Source organism: Equus caballus, chromosome 3 (genome assembly GCF_041296265.1).
Source record: "Equus caballus isolate H_3958 breed thoroughbred chromosome 3, TB-T2T, whole genome shotgun sequence".
Taxonomy (NCBI): domain Eukaryota; kingdom Metazoa; phylum Chordata; class Mammalia; order Perissodactyla; family Equidae; genus Equus; species Equus caballus.
This window is the reverse complement of record NC_091686.1, coordinates 62,264,554-62,291,234: the sequence shown is the minus strand read 5'-3', so window position 1 is coordinate 62,291,234 and position 26,681 is coordinate 62,264,554. Positions and strand designations below refer to the sequence as shown.

At 38.4% G+C, this 26,681-nt stretch overlaps 1 protein-coding gene across 7 annotated transcripts in view; it reads left to right on the top strand.

The window, feature by feature from the left end:
- Positions 1-11,160: 11,160 nt before the first annotated feature.
- The window catches only part of CFAP299 (cilia and flagella associated protein 299), a 562,838-nt gene continuing 547,317 nt past the window's right edge, over positions 11,161-26,681 (top strand). The window contains exon 1 of one of the 7 annotated variants that reach the window (XM_001492815.4): positions 11,161-11,425. In XM_001492815.4, coding sequence (XP_001492865.1) covers positions 11,315-11,425 — 111 coding nt within the window. In that variant the 5' untranslated portion in view covers positions 11,161-11,314. The remainder of the gene's footprint in view (positions 11,426-26,681) is intronic. The other 6 variants (XM_070262328.1, XM_070262327.1, XM_070262326.1 and 3 more) reach the window with 6 other exon arrangements.

Below are 26,681 nucleotides of genomic sequence, written 5' to 3'. Positions count from 1 at the left end.
GTTGCTCCCTTTCTTCTACAGGGAGCACACATTCTCAGCTGTAAATTTAGCTGTAAACCCTGGAAAAATGGTAAAGATGGTTGAAATCTCCCTTTGCATCTCTCCTTTATGCATCTCTCAGTCATGTTGGTGATTTCCTCCCAACACCCCAACTGGACCATGTTGCTATCTTTATCCCTGGCTGCTCTTAATCCTCGACCAGGACAGGTTACCTCACCTGGATGGGGCTGTCTCTCTTTATTCACCTCTTTCTTCTCTACCTCCAAATCAACATGGCTAGGTCTCCATTTGTTCCAGAAAGTGCTATCCAGCTGTAAGTAGCCTAATTAATTATCTCTGATGATCCACTTACTAATTAATGTGTTCTATTTCCCAGGCAACAAAAGGCTTAATCTTGTTAAAATCTCCCCCTGCTAAGAAGGCATTTACAGGGAAAACAACCTTCACAGCGGAACAAAAACTCAAGAACATCCTAGGTTTTAGGAAGTAGAATCATCTGGTGAGGATCAGTCTTGATACTCTTCCCTATGTGTCCTCTTGGGTTTTTCTCATTCTTGTTACAGTTTCCAACATTTCTGTTACTACCACCCCTGGGCCACTCTCCTCTTGTGTGCCTACAATCTCTTGTCCTTAGTGAGGAGACAAACTTTTTTAAAAATACTTTTTTTTCCTCTCTAAATGCTAGAGTAGAATAAAAGGGAGATAAACGGATTACAAGATACATAAAAATCTTGCTTACCAAGCACCATCTGTTCTGCTATAACACAATTGTTGAAATCTTAAGAAACATTGAGTTCTCAATAACCACGTAGGAAAACAATTATTTCAATAGGAAAAGGTAGGAGTAGGGGTTAGAAGGATTTAGATTCAAAACAACAAAGTTATTTCAAGGAGCAACACTAATGATCCTTGGCTGGAATTTCAGGTAGGCTGCCAGGGGAGTTTTTGGCTGGCGGGCTGATGCCCTTCAAACACACTGTATTATGGCCTTCACCTGTGGTAAAGCTCTTCCTGCAGGGCACCACTGGTAGACTGAAGAGGAACAGCCATTGGATCCTGCTTTCAGGCTGGGGAGACTCGGGCAGGAGCGCCACCCACAGGAGGTTGGGCTAAATGCATTATTCAAGGAAAGATGAAGCAACAGTCAGAAGAAAAATCTATCTCCAGGCCAGAAACAATGGCCGAGTCATAAGTAGGAAAGTAGGGGAAAATATGGGACAGAAAGATAACGTTAGATTGTAAATGGAAGAATGACAAACTTCGACAGTAATAGAAAGATCAGAAACTGGTTGGAACAGGATGGATAGACCAAGGCAATTGGTTCTAGACCAAGAACCTGAACAGCGATTGGAAGCCAGCTATCATCTGATGTTTTGGGTGCAGACCTCATGGTTTGAAGAGCCCATGACTTAAAATGCAAAGCAGAAATATATGGTCTCTGTTTTATGTAGCTCATTTCTCTCAATTAACTTCACTGTTTAACTAGGACTTGAAGGAAGCTGTAATTCATTATTACTGTCTCTCAGTGGAGAAAGTAAGATACAAAGGAGTAATAGGATTTGATTATGGTTCCCAATTAAATAAACATAATTTGACCTTGATTTTCTAAAACCTAAATCAGCACTATGTTTATTAAATGTTGTCTTCTCAGGAAAATTGTCTTAAATAGTTTTTTCTTGACCTAACAAGAGTTTAATGACTTTTTTTGTTAGTATCCCAAGACTGACATAAAAATTACATTAGCCTAAAAAAAGCCATTAATTATGATTGATTAACATGTGGAGGAATAAATTAGTTATGAAACCATGTATATTACAATGGTCAATAAATTATATAGGCCTATAATAGAAAGCATGCAAGTATTTCATAAAAATAATGTAATTCTTTACTCTTGAATAACTATGCTGGCCAAACTTCCAGAAATAAGTAGAAGTTTTAATTTTATTATAAAATTATTTAGCATATTTTAGTCTGTTTTAAATTAAAAATTAGATTCCCCCCATATTAATAATTATTTGGAAACTTGGAACGATTTAGGTTAATCAAAATGCCAATAGTCACATTGTTCTTGAAAACTGCGGTTGCAGTAATGCTTCAAGGCAAATACTAGATTTTTGATTGAAGGGACAATATTCTTAAACTACATTTTTAAAGTATTCAGGAATTTATGCTACACGTACTCTTTCTGGAATACGTGATCTACTGGGAAACTATGAAAGAACACAGAGTAGAAGACTGTTTTGCTCTCTGGAGTGGTTATCATGAAAGGCTCTCAGAGTCCTTTGCAATCAATTTTTATTATCAGCCCTTTATAAAAACTCTCAAGATCCAATAATTGACTCATAAACTAAAAAGTAAGTGGAAGGGGGGAAAATTAAGCGCATGGTACATTATACATGTATCATAAACAGGTGTAAGTTATCATTATTAATGTATTTGGTTATTGATAAGCATGCATACAGAGCCACATTTTAAAGTTTTGGTTGAGACCAGAATGTTAATTTTATCACAGACTCACTCACAGCCATTTCAGGTGTCTTGCTGCCATCGTCTCCTCTGTCTCAACATTCTATAAGGTAAACCAGAGACACGAACACTGATGTGTCCCGGGAGACAATGATTTTCAAAGAAATTTGAAATTCTGAGAATAGCAACAATTTTGGAAAAACAGTCATATGGGCTAGTAATTATATACTGTAATATTCATATGACAGTAGATATTCTGAATGGACAAGAAAAGAAGAAGTTTTAGGAGAAAGGTAAAAAGAATCTGAAAAATAAAAATGTTAATGAGGTCCTGATAGAAAAGGCAACAATTGTGGATCCTTCAATATGGTCACACAAGTACACATTTGTGGTATGTCCATTAAAATAAGTTATAGTACTTACTGCTGAAACACTGTAGTTGCCAGAAATATCCACTTGGTTATTGAAATCAACATTTTTGTGTTCCTTTGGCTAATGTTAACTACATCATTTTGGCAAATAGTAATTGTATCTCCTCATAAAAGCTCTTCATTTTTCCTCATAAATACATTCTAAGATATTAATACATTTAGTGTTCAGATTATTTGGTTGGGTTAGCTTTAGTGATGTCTGAATTTTCTGAAAATAATATCCAACTTATCTGTTTATATATTTAAAAATTATACTGCTGTGTAGATGATGTATTGGGTGGGTAGGTGGGGAGTGGTGTTGAGGGGGATGAAAAGGGAGGGGAGAGAGACAGCAACAATTTTGAATAGGAAAGAAGATGTGAAATAGACTTTTTCTTTAAACAAGAAAGGAGACACACTAAGACAATATGGTAGTCTTGCCAAGCATGTTGAGATTTGTGGTCATAAAATGATTTGGTACACTATGTGTTCTTTCTTTCTTTCTTTTTTTTACTGAGGGATATGCCCCCGAGCTAACATCCGCTGCCAATCTTCCTCTTTTTGTATGTGAGCTGCTGCTGCCACAGCATGGCCACTGACAGACGACTGGTGTAGGTCCACACCCGGGGAACTGAATTCCCGTCAACAAAGCAGAGTATGCTGAACTTAACCACCAGGCCACAGGGGCTGGCCCTAATACGTGTTTTCTTCCAGAAAAGTGCATTGTAGGAGAACAATTCTACTCTTTCCCTCTCTTCTCGGAGACCTCCTTTAGGTTAAACCCAAACGCTTCATGAAAATATATGTTATAACAGAATACCAGAATTTCGAAGCTAGATGTGATCTCAGAGATCATCCAGTCCTAACTCATTCTTTTAAAGAAGACAAAATTGTTTTCTGACTTCCTAAAATACAACATTCTTGCATTCTTTCTATTAAGTTGGTCCTTCACACATAGAATCAATTTTTCTCACTTATATTTCACTCTGAACACTGTATTTTTCTCTACCTCCTGTAAAATTTTATTTTCCTCATTTATTTACAGATGTATTTCCTCAAATCTGCTTAGTTCATCTCCTCCTTTTCCTTCACTCAACCAACTACCAGTTCAGTCTCTCTATCTCTCATCTCTAAATTATACTATTCTTGAAGACATAAAGGACCAAGGCTTTATTTTTTGTTGTACTTTCAGGGCCTGGCACACTGCCTGACTCTGGTGCTGAGTGAGTAAGTTTTACTTTTGCATCAACAAGTAAGAGTCAATAGGAAAGATGGATCAAAACATTTCTTATTGTAATTATCGTGATTGACTTATCTGTAGTTGGAGAATGTTCGATATCTTGGAGAAGCAGAGCTGAGTACAGTGAGTGAAATAGGTCTCAATGGAACTGGCGCCCTTCCCTTTAATGCTTCTTCTAGAAAGTCTAGGGATCTTTTCTCCCCCTGTCTGTACTGGCTTAGTTGTGACTGGGGTTGTATTATTCCCATGGCTGCAAAAATACTTGAGTACCCAATGAGCTCTGACATGGTACTCACAGGCTAGGAAGACGTTGGTTTAAAATAGATCAAACCTCTCCCCTTAGGAATTCTATAGAGGTCACTGAGTAGTTTAGAGGGGCTAAATATACTCCTCAGAGAGGAAGCCTGTTTCCACCTTGTCTCTGGGGTTTTAAAGATGTCACATTTTCTTCTGAAATTTCATCTGATTTTTTTTTTTTACTTTCCAGTTAGTAGCTCATTATTTGAATTTATTAAGTACTATCAAGGTTTCATTAAAAACCAACCACATGGTTGTATTTCTTATCTTGAGCAGGAAAACTTTGATCTAAATGAAAATCTACTGAATCTTACTCGAGAGTAAGAAGTGTGTACATTGAACTTGAAATCAGTTGCTCCTCTGTAAAATTCCTTCCCCAAAGGTCTTGAATCCATCCTTTCACAGCTATTCTCCAGTTCAGACTCTCTTTCCTTCCTCCTCCCTCCTCGATCTAAGAGGTTTCTTCCTCCCCTCAAGTCATTAACTGCTGTCAGGATAATCTTTTTAAACTACAGTTCTGATTATCATTTCTTTCTAAACACTTCCTTTGGCTCTCCTTTGCTTGGAGACTCTGGTTAAAGTTTCTTAAACTGACAAATCACACCATGGTCAGCTTCTGACTTACCATCCCATTTTCCTCCCTCTCACACATACCCTGCACTATAATCAAACTGACCTGGTCACTCTTCCCTGAGCATCCCTTGTGTTTTCTCACCTTCAAGCTTTAGCACATGTGATTCCTTCACATGGACATTCACATTCAGAGCCCTAGAGCCCCAGAACCCTGTCTCAGCACTTCAAATTTACTACAAAGGTCATGTTACCCTTTAAACTTTCCTTGAATCTTCCCAGTTAGAAGTGATTTTTAGCTGCTCTGAATTTGCACAGTGCTTCAAAAATATCACTCTGTCTTGTGTTATTATTACATTAGCATTGCAAAGTATCCTTCCAAAACTTAGGGGCTAAAATTTAGGTTGTTTATATTCCTCACACTGAGTGTAGTCCCTTTCATCTAGTAATTGACAAAATGAACGAGTGAAACATATAGGAAACTGTTTGATTCAGCAAATGCATTTGAGGACCCACTATGTTCCAGGTACCATGTCAGATGCTGGGAATATAGGGGTGAACAGGGATGATGTAGTCTTTGCCCTCAGGTGTATAGATTCTAACAAAGAGTATAGACATTTTGCAAATACTTTATAATAAGTGAGATGTTCACAACAATTGTAGGGGGTGGGGATGCTGGTAGAAAGTGCTCTGGGAATAGAAGAAGATTAACTGCTATATCTCTATACTTGTACCTATACCTATAATAGAGAATGAATAGGTGAAAGGAAAGAGTGTGTACTGGGAAAGAATGTTCTAAGTACAGGTAACAGCAGTGTTTACAGATCCAGGGGCAAAACAAATGATGGTTGGAATATGTAATGTGTGAGATAGAGGGGGCCAGATGAGAGTCAGAATGTGGATGGCCTTGTAAGCCATGTTGAAGGGAAAAAAAAATATTCTATGGGCAATGGGAAGCCAGTGGAGGTTTTCTGAGGAGTGTGATGAAATCAGATCAGTATTTTTAAACAATCACTCTGACTACATTGTGAAGAATGGAATGGAGAAGTTATGAGAAGGATGTAAGGAAACCAGAAAAGAGGCTATTTTTGGAGTCTAGAAGTCAGTCTCTGGCTTAGGCAGGGAAGCAATGGCAGAGAGATTGGAGAGAAACTGAGGCCTTCAAGAGATGTATATGGAAGACTGAAATAACAGGCTATATATTTCAGAGGTGAGGGAGAAGCAAGGGTCATGACTGTCTCCTAGGTTTCTGCCATGAATCACCAAGGAGAGAGGAGGCTGTATGGTGAGAAAGGGAACACTGGGGGAAGAGCAAGTAGAGGAGGCAGGAGAAGCGAAAAGATCAGTTTTATACATGTTATACATCCAAGTGGTGTCTGGTGGGCAGTTGGATATGTGTCTGGAGCTCAGGAGAGTGACGTGGCTAGTTACATGGGTCTGGGAACCATATGCATGTAGGACATAAGTAAAATTATGGATGTGGATATGGTCTCTAAGAGAGTCAGAAAAAGGCCTAGGAGAGAACCCTGAGAGTCTCCAACTTTTAAAAGCTAGTTAAGGGGAAGAGGAGCCAGCAAAGGAAACTGAGAAAGAATAGCTGATGGAAACCAACCAACCAGTCAACTAACTAATCTCAGGGCAAAGTTGTGATGGAAGCTAAGAGAGAGAGTTTTGAAGAGAGGGGAGTGGTCACAGGGTCAAATGCTGTTGAGAGTCAAGTAGTATGAGGCCAGAAAAAATGTCTATTGGCCTTAATGGCAAGGAGGTCATAATTAACTTTGATGAAAACAGTTTCAGTGGAACAGTGTGTATAACTAGATTGGAATGTGTGGGCAGAAAGTGGAAGACAAGAAAATGGAGAGAGTGATTGTAGCTAACTCTTTCAAAAAGCTTTGCTGTGAAGGGCAGCAGAGCCCATAGCTGAAGTGGGCTGTGGCATTGAGGGAGGTTTGCTTGTTTTTAAAATGAGAAAGGAGCTAGGAGTGAGAGAGAGAGAGAGAAGACACAAGACAGAAGAATTAATGATAAAGGAAAGAGGGGATAATCAAAATAAGAAATCTCGAGAAGGCAGAAGAAGAGAACCAGTGGAGAATGAAAGTATGAGAAGGCAGATCTCTTCCTTTGAAACAAAAGGGAAAAAGTAAAGGATTGACATGTGAATAAGCTGACATATTTGACTGCAGGATATCCAATCTGATGACTTTCACTTCCTTTGTGGAGTAGGAGTTAAGATTATCTGCTTTGAGACAGGAGGATATAGGATTAAAGAGAGAAGAGAAAGTAGGAAAAGCCATTGTAGAAAACAAGAGTGAACTGAAGGAGTGAACCATAGTAAGATTTCGGGTGGGTGTAGAGCACCCACTTAACCTGGCAGCTCTGCATTAATAGTGGCGGCCATGTATTCACATGTCATGCTTTCTGAGAGTGATTGGCCACTCCGAGGAAGTGGTGTTTTAGGGTGGAGCCTGATTCCCATGTAGGCAAAGAGGTTGAGAGAATTTTTAGTGAAATTGTTAGGAAAACCTTATAGAGCCATGGCGAGCCCAAGTTTTCCTCTGTTCCAAAGAGATGGTTGTGGCGATCATAGCTACCATCTCTCCTATAACACAGCAGTAGTTTTCAACCTTTATCAGTCGCTGACACCTGTCAACCCCACTCCTCCTGGAAGCAGTTCCATCTTACACTTGTCTTTTTCCTCTTCTGGATCCTTCCTTTTACACTGTCAGACATAGGCAAGGGAGGAGAAAACCCTGGAGTTATGACACATGAACACGCTGTGTCTCCATGATGGAGAAGCTGTGGAACCAGAACTTTAAAATAACTGAGATGGTCTGGAAGTCCAGTGATCTCATCACGAGGAGTATCTTAAATAAATTCAGTGTCATCATTATTACAAAGTGCAAAAAGCTCTCCTTGGCTGATGATTAAGCAACAGTCCTCATCTGCAATCCACGGAAACTTAATAAGCAATTGGGCAACATCAGACACAAATCTCTTATCTTACTAGAGTGAGCATATGTTTTTCTTTCTTATAATATGGTAATGTATTAAGTCCATTTTAATAGAGTCTCAAGTTCTTACTCAGAGTGCTTAGCATCTTATTAACATAATAAGCAAGGTATTCCCCTTCCTATCATGTCAACACACCAAAAGTATGTTTCCTTTTCATTTTCCCAGGTATCATGGTATATTGCTGAATATTTGGAAATAGAAAAGCATAGAGTTTACTTTGAAATTCTTTTATATACTTCCACCAGGTAAGTACTGTACCAAAGCCTGTTTATTTCAAAGAGATACTTATGTTTAATTCCCATGACCTTTATTTTTACATTTTGCTACTTTGCACTCAGTAACTAAGCTAAATATGGCATATATTTTGTTATTCTTACATAGCATGTGTTTCTCCTCTCTTATATTTTGGAGTTTTGTTGTGAATATACATAATCTTTGCTGGTGCTTTTGCAAAGAACGGAATTTCTGGGATTGGGTGCTAAATTCCAGGTTTCGATCTTTAAAACCCTGGACTTTAAGTAGGAATGCATGTTATACAAAATAACATACTTCCTGAGCATAACAAAGACTTTGCAATAGGAAATAGAGACTTGCTGAAGCTCGTTAATTTCTTTGCTGCCATTCTTTCATGTAATGTCTCAGGAACAGGTCTGAATGCGGTTTTGAATTTAAATGGAAAGTTAAGAAAAAGACAATTGAGTTAGGCTTACTCTAATTCAAGCCTTTCTCTGAGGAACAAGGCTAAATTTACAAATTTTCCTTTTTTCTTTCAGTGTTGACAGAGAAGCCGATTTGTTGAAAATCCCCCTCCGTGTTTCAAGTTGGAAGACATTACTAGACTCATTGACTGAAAACGTTTTCATGATTGTTTAAATTTAGATTTTTTAGAGATTACTTCATCAAAGAACTGTTGACCAAATGGTAAATTTAATCAGGTTTCCACTGAAAATGCACAATCTCAATGAATCATAACAGAACAATATATAGGCAGACAATGGCCTCACATTGTACTAACATATGGGTCCTTGTAATCAAATTGTTACAGTTTAATGAGCCCAAAGATTCGTAGGATGCTTTACTGTTTCCTGAAAGTGACAAACTCTTGATGGAGTAGGACTTCAGAGCAAATGTACTAAACATGAGCACTCTGGCAGTTTCAGGAGTAAGACACGCTGTGTTCAGTAGCGCCTGCTCAGCACTCAAGGTGCTTTTCACTGTATGCCCCTCTTATTCAAGGATGTGATTACTACCTCGTGTGAACTCTTCAGCCTAGCATGCAAAGCCTTCTTACCAGTTTTCATCCTCTAGAAGGCTTCCTTTCCTCGACTCTCCTACTAGGCCCCTCAGAACTATCAGAACAATGTGTGGCTTTTTCCTACATAGAACCTACCTTTCTTGCCTGCACATTTCACAGTATGCCATCCCTTTTCTCCTTTAATTTGTGCCAGCCTACCTTCCCTTTCACAATTTGACATGTATTTTTCTAATAAACAAAAAACAAAAACCCTTCATAATTAATTCCATGTGGCTCTTCAAACCTCTATTTACCTCTGCTTTCTCTTTGTTGTGCTACTATTTTTAAGACTTTGGCCCATCCATTTAAATTCATTATGGCTCTATATTGAGAATAATGCTAATGCTACTTTCCTAGTGGATTTGTTGCCATGATTAAACAAGACAATGCATGTAAAGTACTTAGAACAGGGCTGACATATGGTAAAGTCTTGATAAATACCATACTAAAGCAAATACTTACGTAAGTGGCTGACTCTCTTCTAAGCCTTTCCTTGTGTTTAATTCACCCATAATACCTCTTTTCAGGAGGCACTTATAGAACTCTCCAGATAGAGAGAATACTGAAACCTATGTCCCTCATCAGTTAGAATGTCTTAAGTCAGATGGATTTCTTTTCATTCTCAAGCTATTTGAATTTTTAGATCTTTTTAGGTATTAGATGATGTTAAATTGTTGGTGGTTGTTAATTTTAGCACAAATACTAGTTTAGGATGCAATCCATTGTTGGCACTTAGAACAGTGCCTGGCATGCAGGAGGCACTCAGTAAATGTTGTTACTATTATCATTATGGCCGTGTTATGAGTGTCTGGGGTTTCTCTCTCTTTCTGTTCCCCTGAATTCAATAATTAAATTGCATTTAAAAATAATGTCCAAAATGCCTTTTAAAACATTCCAGAATATATTCATTAACTTAAAAACAAGTCAGTGATATCCTAGAGATTATTGTGTCTACATCACTTAAAGTTTCTACATTGATGACATCCTAATTTTTGAGATAACTTTTTTAAATTGGCAAAGCTAACAGAAAGTGAAGCATCCTACCAGATGTTTTAATTAAAATATTTTAGCACATCCATGAAAATCTTCAAAATCAATTCACTAAGTACTCAGAAAGCAACCACCACGGGCTCAGTGTTGTACTATGTGTTAATTCCCAAGGATGATCTGTAGAATATTAAAATCCAAACATGGATTCTGAAAAGTTTTGCCAGCTGCCAAGTCGGATTACTTTAAATCCATGTTTTAAAAATGCAAAACTTTGTTCTAAAGGAAAAGGCTTTAATAAAAACCTTTACTTTGTAAGTTTCCACAGATATTTTACCCTTAAAAAAACGCAGCTTCAACAAGCCAAGGTCTTCCACTGCGTGCTTACTAAAATTTAAAAGGTGAAAAGAAAAGGTTTAAAAAAAGCACTTGTGGCTAAAAGAGACCTTCAAAGATATTTTCTTTGAGTTTCTTTCCTTGGGAAATTCATAAATTTTTCTTTATATCCAAACATTAGCGATAATTTGCCTGTAATTTATAATTTTAAAAATAACTTAACAAAATCATTAATGTGCTGTGTTACTGATTTTGGTCACAAGACTTTCCAGAGTCTTCTGTTCCAAGACACCCCCCCTTGCAAAAATGGACCTTCAGTTACCTGACAACTATTTTTGTCCTGCATAAGATTGTTTTAGAACGAGCTTGGCAGCGCTGATCTAGATATCCACATATCCTGGCAGTCTCAACATTTTTAATTTTGGATTGCCATTTGCATCCCTCCTGTGGCTCGGCACTTCACCGAAGTCTGAGTCAGTGCACGGCGTCAGACCTGAACCTGGAGCGGGTAATTTGCGACGACGGAAGCCTGAAACTCAGTCACAAAACGTGGGGCGGGGCGAACGGCCACTGCTCAGCACCGGTTCCCAACTGACTGGAAGGAACGAGCTGGGTGCAACCTCCCGCCCCCTCGGCCACGCCCCCGGCCCCGCCCCCGCCTCGCCTCCTGTCGCTAGGGACGCTGCGGGCAGGGCAACTGCGATGGATCCGGAAGAGGGCTCGACGGCCGTGGACAACATAGTCACTCAGTTCAACACCTACGAAGACTTCCTCGACTCCCAGATTACTACCGTGGACTTGTACTACCTGGAGGTAAGGGCGGCGCCGCCGAGGAGTGGCCACCGCCTTCCCGTCCCTCGGACCCTTCCGAGCCCCAGCATCGCGCAGTCTTCGCCCCCGGCGGCGGGCCGCGCAGACCTCAGGCCCAGCGTTTCCCGCCCGCGGCGCCCACGCAGCGGCGGCTGTGACGCGCCCGCCCTGCTGCCCCGCGCCGCTCAGCGCGCCCAGATTGGCGCCCCTCCTGTCTCCTGGCGCAGACACCCGCGCGCGCACGCGCACCGGGGGGAGCCTCGGGTTTCTGTATCTCAGCCACACCTGTCGCTCCCAGCCTGTGTCCCTTTCCCATGTCGTTATCTTAAGAGGACGGTGGCTGGCGTCCAAGGCCTGCTGAGACTCTTCGAGTGTGAGGTGTGATTCAGGTCTGACGCCCTGTTGCTTCTTCCTTTGCCAATTTGTGTTAAAGAAGAAGACAGTATCCTTCCAGGGCAAGGGATAGTGTTATCTTGGGCATTTGGGTCTAAAAACTTCCACTCCACGGTAGTTGATTCAGAAAGCCCTTTGATTACGGGTATGCTGTACAGGTCGTTGTGCAGGCATATTCCTGTCTCAAATTTATCGAGTTAATCACAACTAAGGTTGATAGTAAAAAAAAAAGCCTGCCATACAGCAAAATTGGGCGTGAGGGGATTGGCTACTGTCTTCCACCCGACAACCATCCCATATTTCGGCCTCCTCACCCACACCAGGTTCTTAAAGGTGTGTGTGTGTGTGTGTGATGGGAGGATGGGTTAGGGAGCTGGGGAGTAGAATTGGTTCAGTGGTATGGCTGGTATGGTAAGCATGTGTCATGCATCATGGATCATGCTTTGTGATTCCTGCTCTTTCTTTTTTGGTCATCAGTAATTGACAGCCTATTATAGTTAGAAGAGCCTAGAGTCACGAGATTCGGGTTCTAATTCTGTATTAGTGCACTTTTAACCAATTTGAAACTCCATTTCTTCATCTGCAAAATGAAGGGGCTGGACTAGATTACTTTCAGAGTTCCTTATGGCTGTAAAATTTTGAGTCATCTATACATCCATCTGTCCATCCATGCATCCATATATTCATCTATCTATTTAATTAATACACCTTCACCAAGCCTACTGTAGTGGATGTTGCCTTAATTGCTAGGAATGTAAGTAAGAATCAGTTCTAGACTTGCTCTTAGTCACCGAACTTTAGTATAGTGCTTACAGTCCAGTCTAAGTTTTATATATTCAGCAAGTATTTATTATCTTCCAGGTACTCTTTTATCGTGTAGTATATTCTACTGCCAAAAGTTTTCAATTAATTTCAATAAAAATTAGTACTAATGATTCATACACAAAATGGCCATCTTATCTTTGCTGGATTCATTCTCTACCCTTCTCCACCCTTCTCTGTGCCCTTGGAAGCTGTCCTCTGTGGTCATTAGCCAGGCTCTTTTGGCTTTCGGTTTGTTTCAGCCCATGGGAGGTCAGAGGGCTGAAAGAGTGTAATTAGAGAATTAATTCCCTGTCATCTTCCTACTGGTTGTGGTTTGGAAGTGGCTTCATTCCTTAGGTTTGGCCAACTTCTCATTCCATCAGCTGTAGCATTCTTTCTCCAGGTGCCGGCGGCACTTCCTGTTCTAGGGGCTGTTGCCTCTCCTGTCTCCTTTCAGACCTAAATGGTGTTAATGACTTCCCACTCTTGCTTGCCCAAGGATGCTTCACCATCTCCTGTTGGTTTCCATTCATCCTGCCCATATCTTTGTAAATTGTTCTTTTACATTTTTAAAATCATCTCTTTTGAGTTTGCCTGCCATGACCCTGACCTCTATATTATCATTTAATATCTCAGACCACTATAAGTATAAAAGTAGTGTATGAATATAATAACTGCATTGCTTTTTATGTGATACCTGATTAGAAAGGAAGGGAAGTAGGAGAAAAAAATGAAGACTGACACTAGTTAACTGTTTGGTGAGCTGGAGAGGGGTAAGGTGGTTAAGGAGGAGAAAAGAGGCCCTTCATTCTGTGTCCCTCGTGCTTTGCTCATTTTACTAGACAGCTAGAAACCATTAAAAGAAATTCATGACAGAATCAATTAGATTTGTCTCTGCTAGCCCAGATAACAATATTTGTTCTAGGAGTTAGTATCATTTTACCTAATTAAACCAATCCCCAACATCAATATAAAAATACTTGGAAAGTTTTGGGAAAATTTTTGCACTGTGATATTCCAGATTTTTTTTCTTGTTAATTCTTCCATGTGAAGTAAACACAGTCCCTTCATTTCGGAGGCTGCCTGTGACCGCTAGTGAAGTGAAAGTCCCACTGAATTTCTTTTCCCAGATAAGGAATCAAGGGGTGTTTTTAGAATTATTTAAAAATTTGCTTAACTAATGGATCCTAATCATGGCTGTATTGTTTACAGAGATTAGCCATGTGGAAGTTTTATTCAGAGGTTATCTTCTCATTATTTGGAAAATAGAAATAAATTGTACAAATTAAATCTTTTGGATATAATCTTAAAATTATTTGGCAGACATTGATTAAGTGAGATTCTAGGAGAAATCCTTAAAATAATTTACCATGTTTATACAACAAGCCAGCTAATAGCCAACCTTTGTATTATTCCATTATTTATTGCATTGAGGTACAGAGTAAATACTGTTCCCTATGAATATCTTAGTTCACGTACTTCAGTATCAGCTATACTCTTTGTTTATTCAATAGAAAAATAATTGGCATAAATTAGTTGCTCTCTGCTTAAGAGGAGTCCTATATTTTTTCCTTAGTAGGTTCACAGAAGTACTTCTTCCTAAGTAAAAATATCTAGTTTCCTCGTGAACATGAAATCTGAGGATCAGAGAGTAAAACTGAACCAAGAATACCACGCCCATGATGCTTCTGAATCTTTATCATATAATGATGAAACTAAAATGCTTTGAGCCTAATATCATCCTCAGTGTCTCAGACAATCCCCCAAATATATATTGTATGTATTTACAGTATGTTCCATTCAATTTTTATTTATATTGATTTCAAAAGCTAGTGCTGGGAGGAGACAAGAATGGAAGAGGGAAAATTCCCGAGGAGAATGTGTAGAGTGAGACAAGACGGGGACCTTAACACAAAATGCTGGAGAACTACCGTTACTTACGGCATGGACATGGAGGTGGTGCTCACAAAGGAGAATGAGAAGGGGGTCAGAAAGGTAGGAGGAAGTACAGAGAATAGGATGATCCAGAAGCCAAGAGCAGCTGGATAGCAAGACCAAAAACCCCTGACAACATTTGCACAAAACTAGGTGAGAGTTATTCCTAAGAACCCCAGCATAAAAGCAGATGGGGAGAAACCTTCCATAGCCACAACACCTGGAAGGTATCAGCATCCATGCAGGAGAAAAGCAAAGAAAACAATGAAGCATCTAAAGAACCCCAAAACAAGAAACTGCAAAATAGTCAACAGGTATTCACTGGAAGTGGAGTAGTCCAATTTGAGAACAGCAACTGAAACTGGGAGGAGTTTTGGCCACTAATTAGTAGGTGTGTATGAAGGTTCCCAGGTGAGGTCTGACGGAGCTGGAGCAATGTAGCTGCTGTGAACTCTTGAAGCTACCTTCCGTAGCTCACTTTTGGGCAGTGCTTGACAGAGATGCCATTAGGAGTGGAATCAATATTGAGTAGGATAGGGACAATTGAGACAAAATTTGAAACAGAAGGGTCAGATAAAAGTGAGGGAGTAAAAAAAAAATTATAAAAGAAGAAATTGCAGAAAACAACTGCCAAAGTTTTGAACATTATATGGAAACAAAATAAGAGGGAAGTTCTGTGAGCCACAGTTTCTTCTAAGATTCAGGAAAACCAAAAATGAGCTATAGAAAAGTATTGAGCATTCTAGGTTATTATAAGAAAAAAGAGATGAGACCCACACATCTATGGACAGCTAATTTTGGACAGGGGAGCCAAGAACATACAATGGAGAAAGGAAAATCTCTTCAATAAATGGTGTTAGGAAAACTGGACAGCTACATGCAAAAGAATGAAAGTAAACTGTTATCTTACAGCATACACAAAAATTAACTCAAAATAGATTAAAGATTTGAATGTAAGACCTGAAACCATAAAAGTTCTAGAAGAAAACATAGGCAGTATGCTCTTGAACATTGGTATTAGCAGCATATTTTCAAATACCGTGCCTGACCAGGCAAGGGAAACAAAAGGAAAAATAAACAAATGAGACTACATCAAACTAAAAAGCTTCTGCACAGCAAAGGAAATCATCAACAAAGGGAAAAGACAACCTAACAATTAGGAAATGATATTTGCAAACCATATATCTGATAAGGGGTTATTATCCAAAATATATAAAGAACTCATACATCTAAACAACAAAAAAACAGACAACCCAATTAAAAAGTGGGCAAAAGATCTGAACAGATATTTTTCCAAAGAAGATATACAGATGGCCAACAGGCACATGAAAAGATGTTCAACATCACTGATTATTAGAGAAATGCAAATCAAAACTATAATGAGATATCACCTTATGCCCATCAGAATGACTATAATTAACAAGACAAGAAATGTGTGTTGGAGAAGATTGGAGAAAAGGGATCTCTCATACACTGCTGGTGAGAATGCAAACTGTGCAGCCTCTATGGAAAACAGTATGGAGATTCCTCAAAAAATTAAGAATACAGGGCAGACCCTGTGACCAAGTGGGTAAGTTTGCTCTCTCTGCTTCAGCGGCCCAGGGTTTTACTAGTTCGGATCCTGGGTGTGGACATGGCACCATTCATCAGGTGATGTTGAGCCAACGTCCCACATGCCACAACTAGAAGGACCCACAACTGAAAAAATATACAACTATGTACTGGGGGGATTTGGGGAGAAAAAAAATAAGATTGGCAACAGTTGTTAGCTCAGGTGCCAATCTTTAAAAAAAAAAATTAAGACTAGATCTACCATATGATTCAATTGTCCTACTGCTGGGTATTTATCCAAAGAACATAAAAACACAAATGCATAAAGATACATGCAGCCCTATGTTCACTGTGGCATTACTCACAATAGCCAAGACTTGGAAACAACTTAAGTGCCTATCAAGGAACGAATGGATAAAGGAGCTGTGGTATGTATACACAATGGAATACTACTCAGCTATAAAAAAGATGAAATCTTGCAATTTGAGATGACATGGATGGAACTTGAGGGTATTATGCTAAGTGAAATAAGTCAGATGGAGAAAGTCAAATACTGTATGATCTCACTCATAAGTAGAAGGTAAAAGCAACAATAACAATAACAAACAAACACATAGACACAGAGATTAGATTGGTGGTTACCCGAGGGGAATTGGGGAGGGAGGAGGGCAAAAGGGGTGTCTGGGCACATGTCTATGGTGATAGATTATAGGTAGTCTTTGGGTGGTGAACATGAGGTAATCTACACAGAAATCAAAATATAAAGATAGATTGAAACGTTTATAAAGATAAATGAAACGTTTATAATGTTATAAACCAATGTTACCTCAATAAAAAAAGAGCACATGCACAAAAAAAGAAAATGAGGAACAGAATAGTATTCCTACAGTCTCTTACAGAACTGTAATCTTTTTTTTGAATACAAAGTAAAAGACATTAAGAAAAATGGTATACACATAAAAGAGTTCAGAAATGATGTGACAGAATTCAGGAGAGAATTAGGAACAAAAGGAACTCTTTAGAAATAAAAGCTGAACTAGAAGGAACACAGCAATGGATAAACATAGTAGATAGTATCTTGAAGGAATAGAAGGTAAAAAGGAGGAAAATTAAAGAAAAAAAAGAGATAAAGGAGTCAGGCAAAATTAGCAATTATTGCAGATAGAAAGCATGTGCAGCATACACATAATAGGAGTCCCTGAAGAAGTAAATCAGAGCAAGAGAACAGAACAAATCCTAAAAACGAATAATTCAAGAAAACCTTCTTGAAATAACAAAAAGGATTCGAAACTACTTATTGAAGACCACACTCTGCACTTGAGAATTTAAACCTGGTGTGACCAATACCAAGATGTATTTAGTAAAATTATATGAACTTTAAAGAAAAAGACAAAACATTTGGACATCGAGGCATAAACAGCAAGTGGCTTATAAGGTAAAACAAATGAAATTATTATTATACTTTTTAACAATGCTTTATGCCAGAACAAACTGGAATCACTTTTTTAAGATACTCAAGGGAAGAAAATGTGAGCCAAGGGTTTTATATCCATCTCATCTGACTTTCAAACATAAAGGGCACAAATTGTTATCAATATGCAAACACTCAGTTTTCTCTTGGGTCCTTCCTAATTAATGTGTTAGAGAATGAGCTTTAGACAACCAAAATGGCTAAGACAACATCAGTGTAAGGATTGGTAACATTGAGCTTTCACAGCTACTAATGTCACAAAAAAGGGAGAAAACTAGACATGGGTGCGTGAAAGAACAAAACACCACTAACAGGCTTTCTAAAGACCTCAAACCTGAATCAGTTCCAGCCTCTGTATGCAGCCGCTAATTTGCAGGACACACAGAAGAGAGAGGAACCTATTGCACTGCACCATGCACATGCAGTCAGCGAAACCTGATAGTGGGGAACTACAGATCAGACTGCACAGGTTCTTCATTGGATAGGAAAGGGATGGAGGGGGAGGATGCAAATTAAGAGAAACTTAGAAGCCATGTGAAATTTTGAAAAGTAGGCAAGACTCAACTGGCATCTAGGGATGCACACTTGGCTGACAAACCTATAAAGAAGCGCAAGGAAGTGATTACTATAAAAGTCAAGAGAGTGGCTACTTTTAGGGCAAGATAAAGGTGGTGGTGATTAGGAAGGAGCACATGGAGAAGCTTCTGAGATGCCTAGCAAAGTTTTATTTCTTGACTGGAGTGGTGGTTACAAGCGTTTATCTTATAACTGACTAAGCTCTGTTTTTTACATTTGTTTTGCGTAGGTTTCTATATCTGTTTTATTTTACAATGAGCAAGTTTTTAAAAAGCGACTGGCTGACTAAACTAACTGTAAGAGAAATCTTTTAAATTGAATGATATAGTAATTGAGGTGGTAGTTTTGTTGAAAAACCTCAGCAGCATTGTTGATAGTTTATCAGTAAATAACCAGCTAATTAATCTGTTCTGGATATTCAACTTTCTAGGTTTTAGCCTTAACAGTGACAATTAAGCAGTGTTTAATTGCTAAAAGACTCACAGGACCCAAAATGACAATGCGTATCAATCTATAGTTTATTTCAGGAAAAGGACACAACCTAGCATCAGCATTAAAGTAAGGTGACGTATCACAGCCAAAAGCTATCTCACAGCAAGAGGTCAGGAGGGGCCAGGTGCAAGTCCATGCTATATGCAGAGGAGAATTATACATCCATTAAGAAACAGTTCCTGGCATACTGTGAGGCCGGGCAAGAAATAGAGCAGCTGGCCATGGAATCACCAAGGTACCATGCATTGGGAACTCCCCACGGTGAACTGAGTTCTTTCAGATCCGCCAAGTCATAAGGTTGGGCAGGCCCAGTAACAAGTCATCATCAGATGGAAGCACTACACTGGTACAGAGCATGAATGAGAATAAAGTAGGTGTGCCAGCTGCATAAGCCAGAGCCTGGATCCCAGGTTTTCTACTGCTATTGGATGTGCACCTTTCTCTCAGCTCACATATATGGCTATACAGAGACTCTCTTATAAGTGGCTAATAGAGGAGGGAAAAGTCCAAGTTTGGTATATAAATGAGCCAGGTGGTATGTGAATGCAGGCTGAAAATGGACAGCAGCTGCACTACAGCCTCACCTAGGTGAAGTCTGCAGAGACTGTGGTAAGGCACATCCTTTCAGGAGTCGTCTACTTTGAACAGAGAAGTGGCCCGCAGTTTGACTATATAGGACACATAGGCAGGGGTAAATACCAGAGGCAAATGTGGATGAACATATGGGAATGGTCACAATCTGCCTACCAGAGAGCATCTACATAGAAGAGGTACTAAATAACCAAGTAGACAAAATGATATGGCCAGGTGCTGTCAGCCAGCCTCTTTTATTGGCCACCTTAGTGCTGGCAGAATGGGCACATGGATGAAGTGACTACAATCACACAGATGGAGGCTATGCATGGGTCTAATAGCATAGGCTCCCATTTGCCAAGGCTGATCTAGCGGTTGCTACCTCTGAATGTCCAACCTGTCAGCAACTAAGTCCAATGCCTGTGATGTAGCACCATTTCTTAAGGTAACCAACCAGTTGGTGTCAAATTGACCACACTGGGCCTCTTCCACTTTGGAGGAGCCAGCAATTCAATCTGATAGGCATAAACACATATGGTAGTAATGGGGTTACACTTTCTGCCTATAGTCATAAGCCAGCTCCACTATCTAAGGGCTTATGGAATGTTTTTTTCTTTCAGTTTTATTGAGATATAATTGACATATAGCACTGCATAAGTTTAAGGTGTAGAGCATAATAACTTGTTATATATTGCAAAATGATTAGCACAATAAGTTTAGTTAACATCCATTATCTCATATAGATATGAGAAAAAAATATTTTTTCCTTGTGATGAGAACTTTCAGGATTTACTCTCTTGGCAACTTTCAAATATACCATACAGCAGTGTTAACTATAGTCATCAGGTTGTACGTTACATCCCCCAGTACTTATTTATCTTATAGCTGGAAGTTCGTACCTTTTGATCACCTTCATCCAGTTCCCCCACCCTCTTGCTTCTGGTAACCACAAATTTGATCTCTTTATCTATGAGTTTGTTTTGTGTTTAGATTCCACATGCAAGTGAGATAATACAGTATTTGTGTTTCTCTGTCTGACTTATTTCACTTAGGATAAGGTCTATCCATGTTGTCACAAATGGCAGGATTTCATTTTTTATGGTGGGATGGTATCTCACTGTGTATATATACACCACTTTTCATTATCCATTCATCCATCCATGGACACTTAGGTTGTTTGCATGTCTTGGCTGTTGTAAATAGTGCTGCAATGGAACACGGGGGTCCAGATATTTCTTCAATATAGTGTTTTTGCTTCCTTTGGATATATTTCCAGAAGTGGAATTGCTGGATCATATGGTAGTTCTATTTTTGATTTTTTGAGCAACCTCCATACTGATTTCCATGGTGGCTGTACCAGTTTACAATCCCACCAGCTGTGCACAAGAGTTCCTTTTTCTCTACATCCTCACCAGCATCTGTTACTCTTGTCTTTTTGATGATAGCCATACTAACAGGCATGTGATGATATCTCATTGTGGTTTTGATTTGCATTTCCCTAATGATTAGTGATATTGAGCACCTTTTTATGTATCTGTTGGCCATTTGAATATCTGCTTTGGAAAAATGTCTATTCAGGTCCCTTGCCTGTTTTAGAATTGGATTATTCGTATTTCTGCTATTGAGTTGTGTGAGTTCTTTATGTATTTTGGATATTAACCCTTATCAGATATATGATTTGCAAATTTTTTTTGCATTCTGTAGGTTTTTTCATTTTGTTGATCATTTCTTTTGCTGTGCAGAAGCTTTTTAGTTTGATTTAGTCCCATTTGCTTATTTTTGATTTTGTTGCTTATGCTTTAGGTGTCGTATCCAAAAAATCATTACCAAGACTCATGTCAATGAGCTTTGTTCCTGTGTTTCTTCTAGGAGTTTTATGGTGTCATTTAAATCTTTAATCCATTTTGAGTTAATTTTGATAGGGTTCTAGTTTCATTCTTTTACATGTGAATATCCAATTTTCCCAGTACTGTTTATTGAAGAGACTGTCTTTTCTGTATTGAGTATTCTTGGCTCCCTTGTCAAATGTTAGTTGACTGTATATGCATGGGTTTATTCCTGGGCATTCAATTCTGTTCCATTGGTCTATATGTCTGTTTTTGTGCCAGTAGCATACTGTTTTGATTACAATAGCTTTATAATATAGCTTAAAATCAGGAAGTGTGATGCCTCTTGCTTTGTTATTCTTTCTCAGGATTGCTTTGGCTATTTGGTGTCTTTTGTGGTTCCATATAAATTTTAGGATTTTTTTTTTACTTCTTTAAAAAATGCCTTTGGAATCTTGATAGAGATTGCATTGAATCTATAGATAGTGGCTTATGGAATATTTGATCCACAGACACAGGGTCCCATTTAACATTGTGTCAGACTAGGGACCTAATTTATAACAAAGGAGCTATGGGAGTAAGGACCTGACCATGTGGTTCACTTCTCGTAATACTTTCTGAAACATTCAGAGCTGCCAGCAGATAGATCATTGGAATGCATTGCTGAAAGCATAACTGAAGTGCTGATTTGGAATGATAATTTGAGAGAATGGGGTGCCATCCTCCACGATGCAGTGTATACTTTGAATCAAAGACCTTTGCGTTGAGTTTTGTTCCCCTGGTCTGGGAACTAAGAGGTTGAAGCATCTTACTGTCATTCCCAATGACCGACTTGGGGAATTTGTACTTTCTTTCATCACTGTGGGCTCTGCTGGGTTAATTGTCCTGGTACCAAATGGGAGAACACTTCCGTTAGGTGACTCAGTGAGAGTCCCATTAAATTATAAGTTACAACTATTGCCTGCAATCTTCAGGCTCCTTGTCTAGGAATTGGAAGGCATGGAGAGAGTCACCGTCTTGGCAAGAATAATTTGACCGTGATCATCAGGAAAAGTTAGGGCTTACAAAATCGATCGTGAAGGAATGTGTTCAGAATTCTGGTGATTCACTTAGATGCCTCTTGATACTTTCTTTCTCAGTTGGTTTAGACCCTTCAGGAATGAGAATCTGGTTCACACAACTGGATATGCTACCACCACCAGCAGAGGTGTTAGTTGAGGGTGAGGGGAGTCTAAAATGGATGGTGGAGGTAGGAGATGATAAGTATTTGTTGTGGGTCTGAGCCACATTGCAGCATCAAGGGCTGAAGTTCACCCCAATATTCTTCCTCTTCTTGCATACATATGCGTAGTCTTCAAAAAATTATATTTTATTATATATGAATATTTTCATTATATGTAAATATATATATTATTCTTCATTGGTATTTTCTACATAAAATTTAGGCAATATCTATAGTTTTCTGTAACTTAAAAAAATTAACATTAAATCTTGGAGACATTTTAATGTCTCTCTACATTGATATCCCTATTCTTTTTAAGTTGCTTCATTGAATCCATTGTTTTCTTAAGGTGGTCCTTTAGAAGTTCATTTTCGTTATACAGATCTTTTGTACATCCTTTTGCCCCATCATTTCTTTCTTTTTGTCCTTTTACAGATATTCTTCTTGAATGAATCATAAAATGCTGTCTTCATTTCATCATCTTCCACTTTTCAACCTACTGCAAGCTGGCCCCCATCTTCGTCATTCAATAGAAATTGTCCTTGCTATGGTGACAAATGAGGGATGTGTCACTAAATCCAATGGATACCTTCTAGTTTAATCCTTCAGTTTTTCACTGGGAGGATGGATTGTATTGGTATACAGCTAGAAGCAGGAAGAATTTTTTGTGAAGCCTTTTTAGTATATTAAGAAAGAGAAGATTATGGCTAAAACTGAAGTAGACACTGCAGGCTTGTAGAGCCCTGGGTATAATCAATCAATCTTCCTCCCTTGCTTTGTACCTATCCATCATCTGTCTGTCCATCAATAATAACAGTAGGAAACAAGAAAGGATGCTACTCTAGGGGACCAGAAATTGTGCGTATTTCTGGTAAGTTATAAAGCAGATATTATCAACTTAACAAGATAGAGAAAACTATAGCCCAAAATGAATAAAGAACAGTATTGGAAAGGTAAAACTGGTTTAGAGAAAAGTCAGAGTCAGCAGTAATACAAAGAGCAAGAGAGAATCTATAATTGATTGAAGAAGTTAATTCTACATAACTAGGCCAGAGGTGTACCCTATCTCCAGCATACACACCTGCAATGTTTAACCCAAGGATAAACAAGAGAACTGCTCTTTCAGAGTGAAATACATGCCTAACAAGAAGTCCAGATGAAGGGGGGAAGGGGCCTAAGACGTAATCAGAACTAAGCTTGAAGTAACTAAACAGTGCTAGAAGTCCAGAATAGATGCTGAAAAGGAGAAGAAAATCTGGAAAGAGTTACACTTATTATGCTGAGTGTTTCTTATTTTGGCAGTTGGGTTGGAGAAGGTGGGATATATCCCAGCCTTCTTCCTTCTTCATGCCCGCATATCCTCAAGTGGAGTCCGTACTTTGTCATGCTCTGTTCTTTTACACATAACTTCCACAGTTCACCTCTTCAGAGGAGAGTCTAGTTAGGGAACCAGACCTGTACAACTACAGAGGGAATCCACGCTAATGACTATACCAATTAAACTAGTCCTCTGTTTATAAATATGTATCCCCAGATGTTTGAGGAAACACAATAGCATGAAAGAGAAGGCCCAAGATGAATAAGGAGAACAAAACAAAACATTCAAAACCCAGAGAGAATTTTAAATACATTCCAATTTTCTACCTTAGTTACATTTAGTATCTGTTAAATCTATAAGCAAAATAATGGACTGGTATGAAAAGGGGGCAATCAGAGAGCAGGAAAGAATCCTTGGAAATTAAAACGTAATTGATGATGTTTTTAAAAAGGCAAACTAATAGAATGGGCACTTTTAAAGGACAAATTAATGATCTGGAAGTTAAATTTGATGTAATTAAACCAGAGTGTAGTGAAAAAGAAATGAGGAAAATAAGAAAGAGTTATGTGAATGAAAATATGAAAGAATAATTCCAAGAGGCTCAATATCTATCTAATAGACATTCCAGAAAGAAATTATACAGAAAATGAAGGGGATAAAATAATCAGTCGAGTAATAAAAAAGTTTCTCTGTGTTGGAGATAAGCACAAGATTGTAAGTGCCCATCAACTATCCAGTAGGATGAATGAAAAAGTGCCACATCTTGGCAGATAGTGGTAGAATTTCAGAACTCTGATAATCAAATAATTCAAAAATAATTCAAATTGGACGACATCAAAATTTAGAGCTTTTGTGCATCAAAGGACACTATCAATAGCATGTAAAAGCAACTCGTAGAATGGGAAAAAATGTTTGCAAATTATATATCTAATAAGGAGTTAATATCCAGAATATATAAAGAACTCCTACAACTCAACAACACGAAAGCAAACAATCTGATTAAAAATTGAGCAAAGAACTTGAATAGACATTTCTCCAGAGAGCATACACAAATGGCCAATAAGCACATAAAAAGATGTTCAACATCACTAATCATCAGGGAAATGCAAATCAAAACCACAATGACATACCACTTCATACCTGTTAGCATAGGTATTGTCAAAAAAACAGAAAATAACAAGCGTTGGTGAGGATGGAGTAATTGGAACACTGCACCATTGGTGGGAATGTAAAATGGTGCAGCCATTGTGGAAACAGGATGGCAGCTCCTCAAAAAATTAAAAATAGAATTACTATGTGATCCAGCAATTCCACTTCTGGATATATAGCCAAAAGAGTTGAAAGCAGGGACTTCAACAGATATTTATATACCCATATTCATAGCAGCATTATTCACAGTAGCCAAAAGGTGGAAGCAACCCAAGTGTTTATTGATGGATGAAAACATAAACAAAGTGTGGTATATATCTACAATAGAATATTATTCAGCCTTTAAAAGGAAGGAAATTCTAACTCATGCTACAACATGGATGAAGCTTGAGGACATTATGTTAAGTGAAATAAGCCAGTCATGAAAAGACAAATACTGTGTCGTTCCACTTATATGAGGTACCAAGGGTAGTCAGATTCACAGAGACACAAAGTAGAATGGTCATTGCCAGGATCTGGGTAGTAAGGAGAATGGGGAATTATTGTTTAATTGGTACAGAGTTTCAGTTTTGTAAGATGAAAAGAGTTCTGGTGATGGATGGTGGTGATGGTTGCACAACAATATGAATTACTTAATACCACTGGACTTTACATTTAAAATGCTAATTTTATGTATATTTTACTACAATCAAAAAACTAATTCAGAGTGTCAACAACTTACATATAAATGAGAATCAGCTTGATCTTAAATTTTGCATTCCCACTAGTGATTCCAGAAGAAAATGGAGTAATATCTTTAAACTTCTTAGAAAATTTTATTTTGAATCTAGAATTCTGGCTGCATTAGATATTCTGTTTGGCCCTTGAGATCTACCTTCTGTTCCCCAACCTGCTCTGTGCTCTGTGCCCCAAGAGGTTGACTTCTGTTGACTGCTTCAACAGGGCCCCCTTTCCCTTTAGCCAGTTGGGTTCAGCCAATAAGAGGCAGCAGCAAGAAATTAGAAGCCAGAGGAGAGAGAAGTCGGGCATTTTTTTCTTCAGACTCCTTCCACACTGGGCTGCAGGTTAACAATGGATATTTTCTTGCATCAAACCACAATTTAGGATCTGGCAACTGTCCTAGAGCTGTCTCCCCTGGTTCTATGAACTGCTTCCTTCCCTCACCTCCGTTTGGATGAGTTAATGGCTGTTAATAGCTCAGTTCTGTTCCTAGCTGCAGGGTGCTACATTATCCCTCTTGGATTTCTCTTAACCCTATCTATACCTTTGTAAATTAACTCAGCCATTCAATTTCCTTCAATTATTCCATTTGAATGTATCATCTATTTCTTGTCTGGACTCTGACTAATGAACTAGATAACCTAACATTCAAATGGGAATGCAAAAGAAAGACTTTTTGGAGAAAATCAAGGACTCCTAAAACCACCTACCGGTCTTTTCTCAATTTGTAACTTGAGCAAATGCTTCATACATTTTCATATAGAGTTTCAAATGTACTATAAACTTGTGTATGGTTTTCTTTTATCTGCTGTTATAGCTCTTTTCTGATTTCTGAAATTGTTTGTGTATTCTTTGTTTCCACCATCAGTCTTGCCAAATGTTATCTATTTTATTGGTCTTTTTAAGGAATAAGCTCTTAGCTTTCATTAAGCAATCAAAGCTGACTGGATCTGTATATTTTAATATCTATTTTTTCATTTTTCCTGTTGTTTCCGTTAATTCTTTCCTTCTATATTATTTAAATGTATTTTGCTATTCTTTCTCTACTTTCTTTAGTTGAATGGTTAGCTGTTTATTTTCAGACTTTCTTTTTTCTAGTAAATGCATTGATGCATTTTTTCTATGGCTTTATTAAGGTTTGATATGTAATTTCCTTGCCAAAAATTTTAAGTTCTGTTTGACAAATATATCATAAATAAGTCAAAAGACTATCAACTGCCTGAGAATAA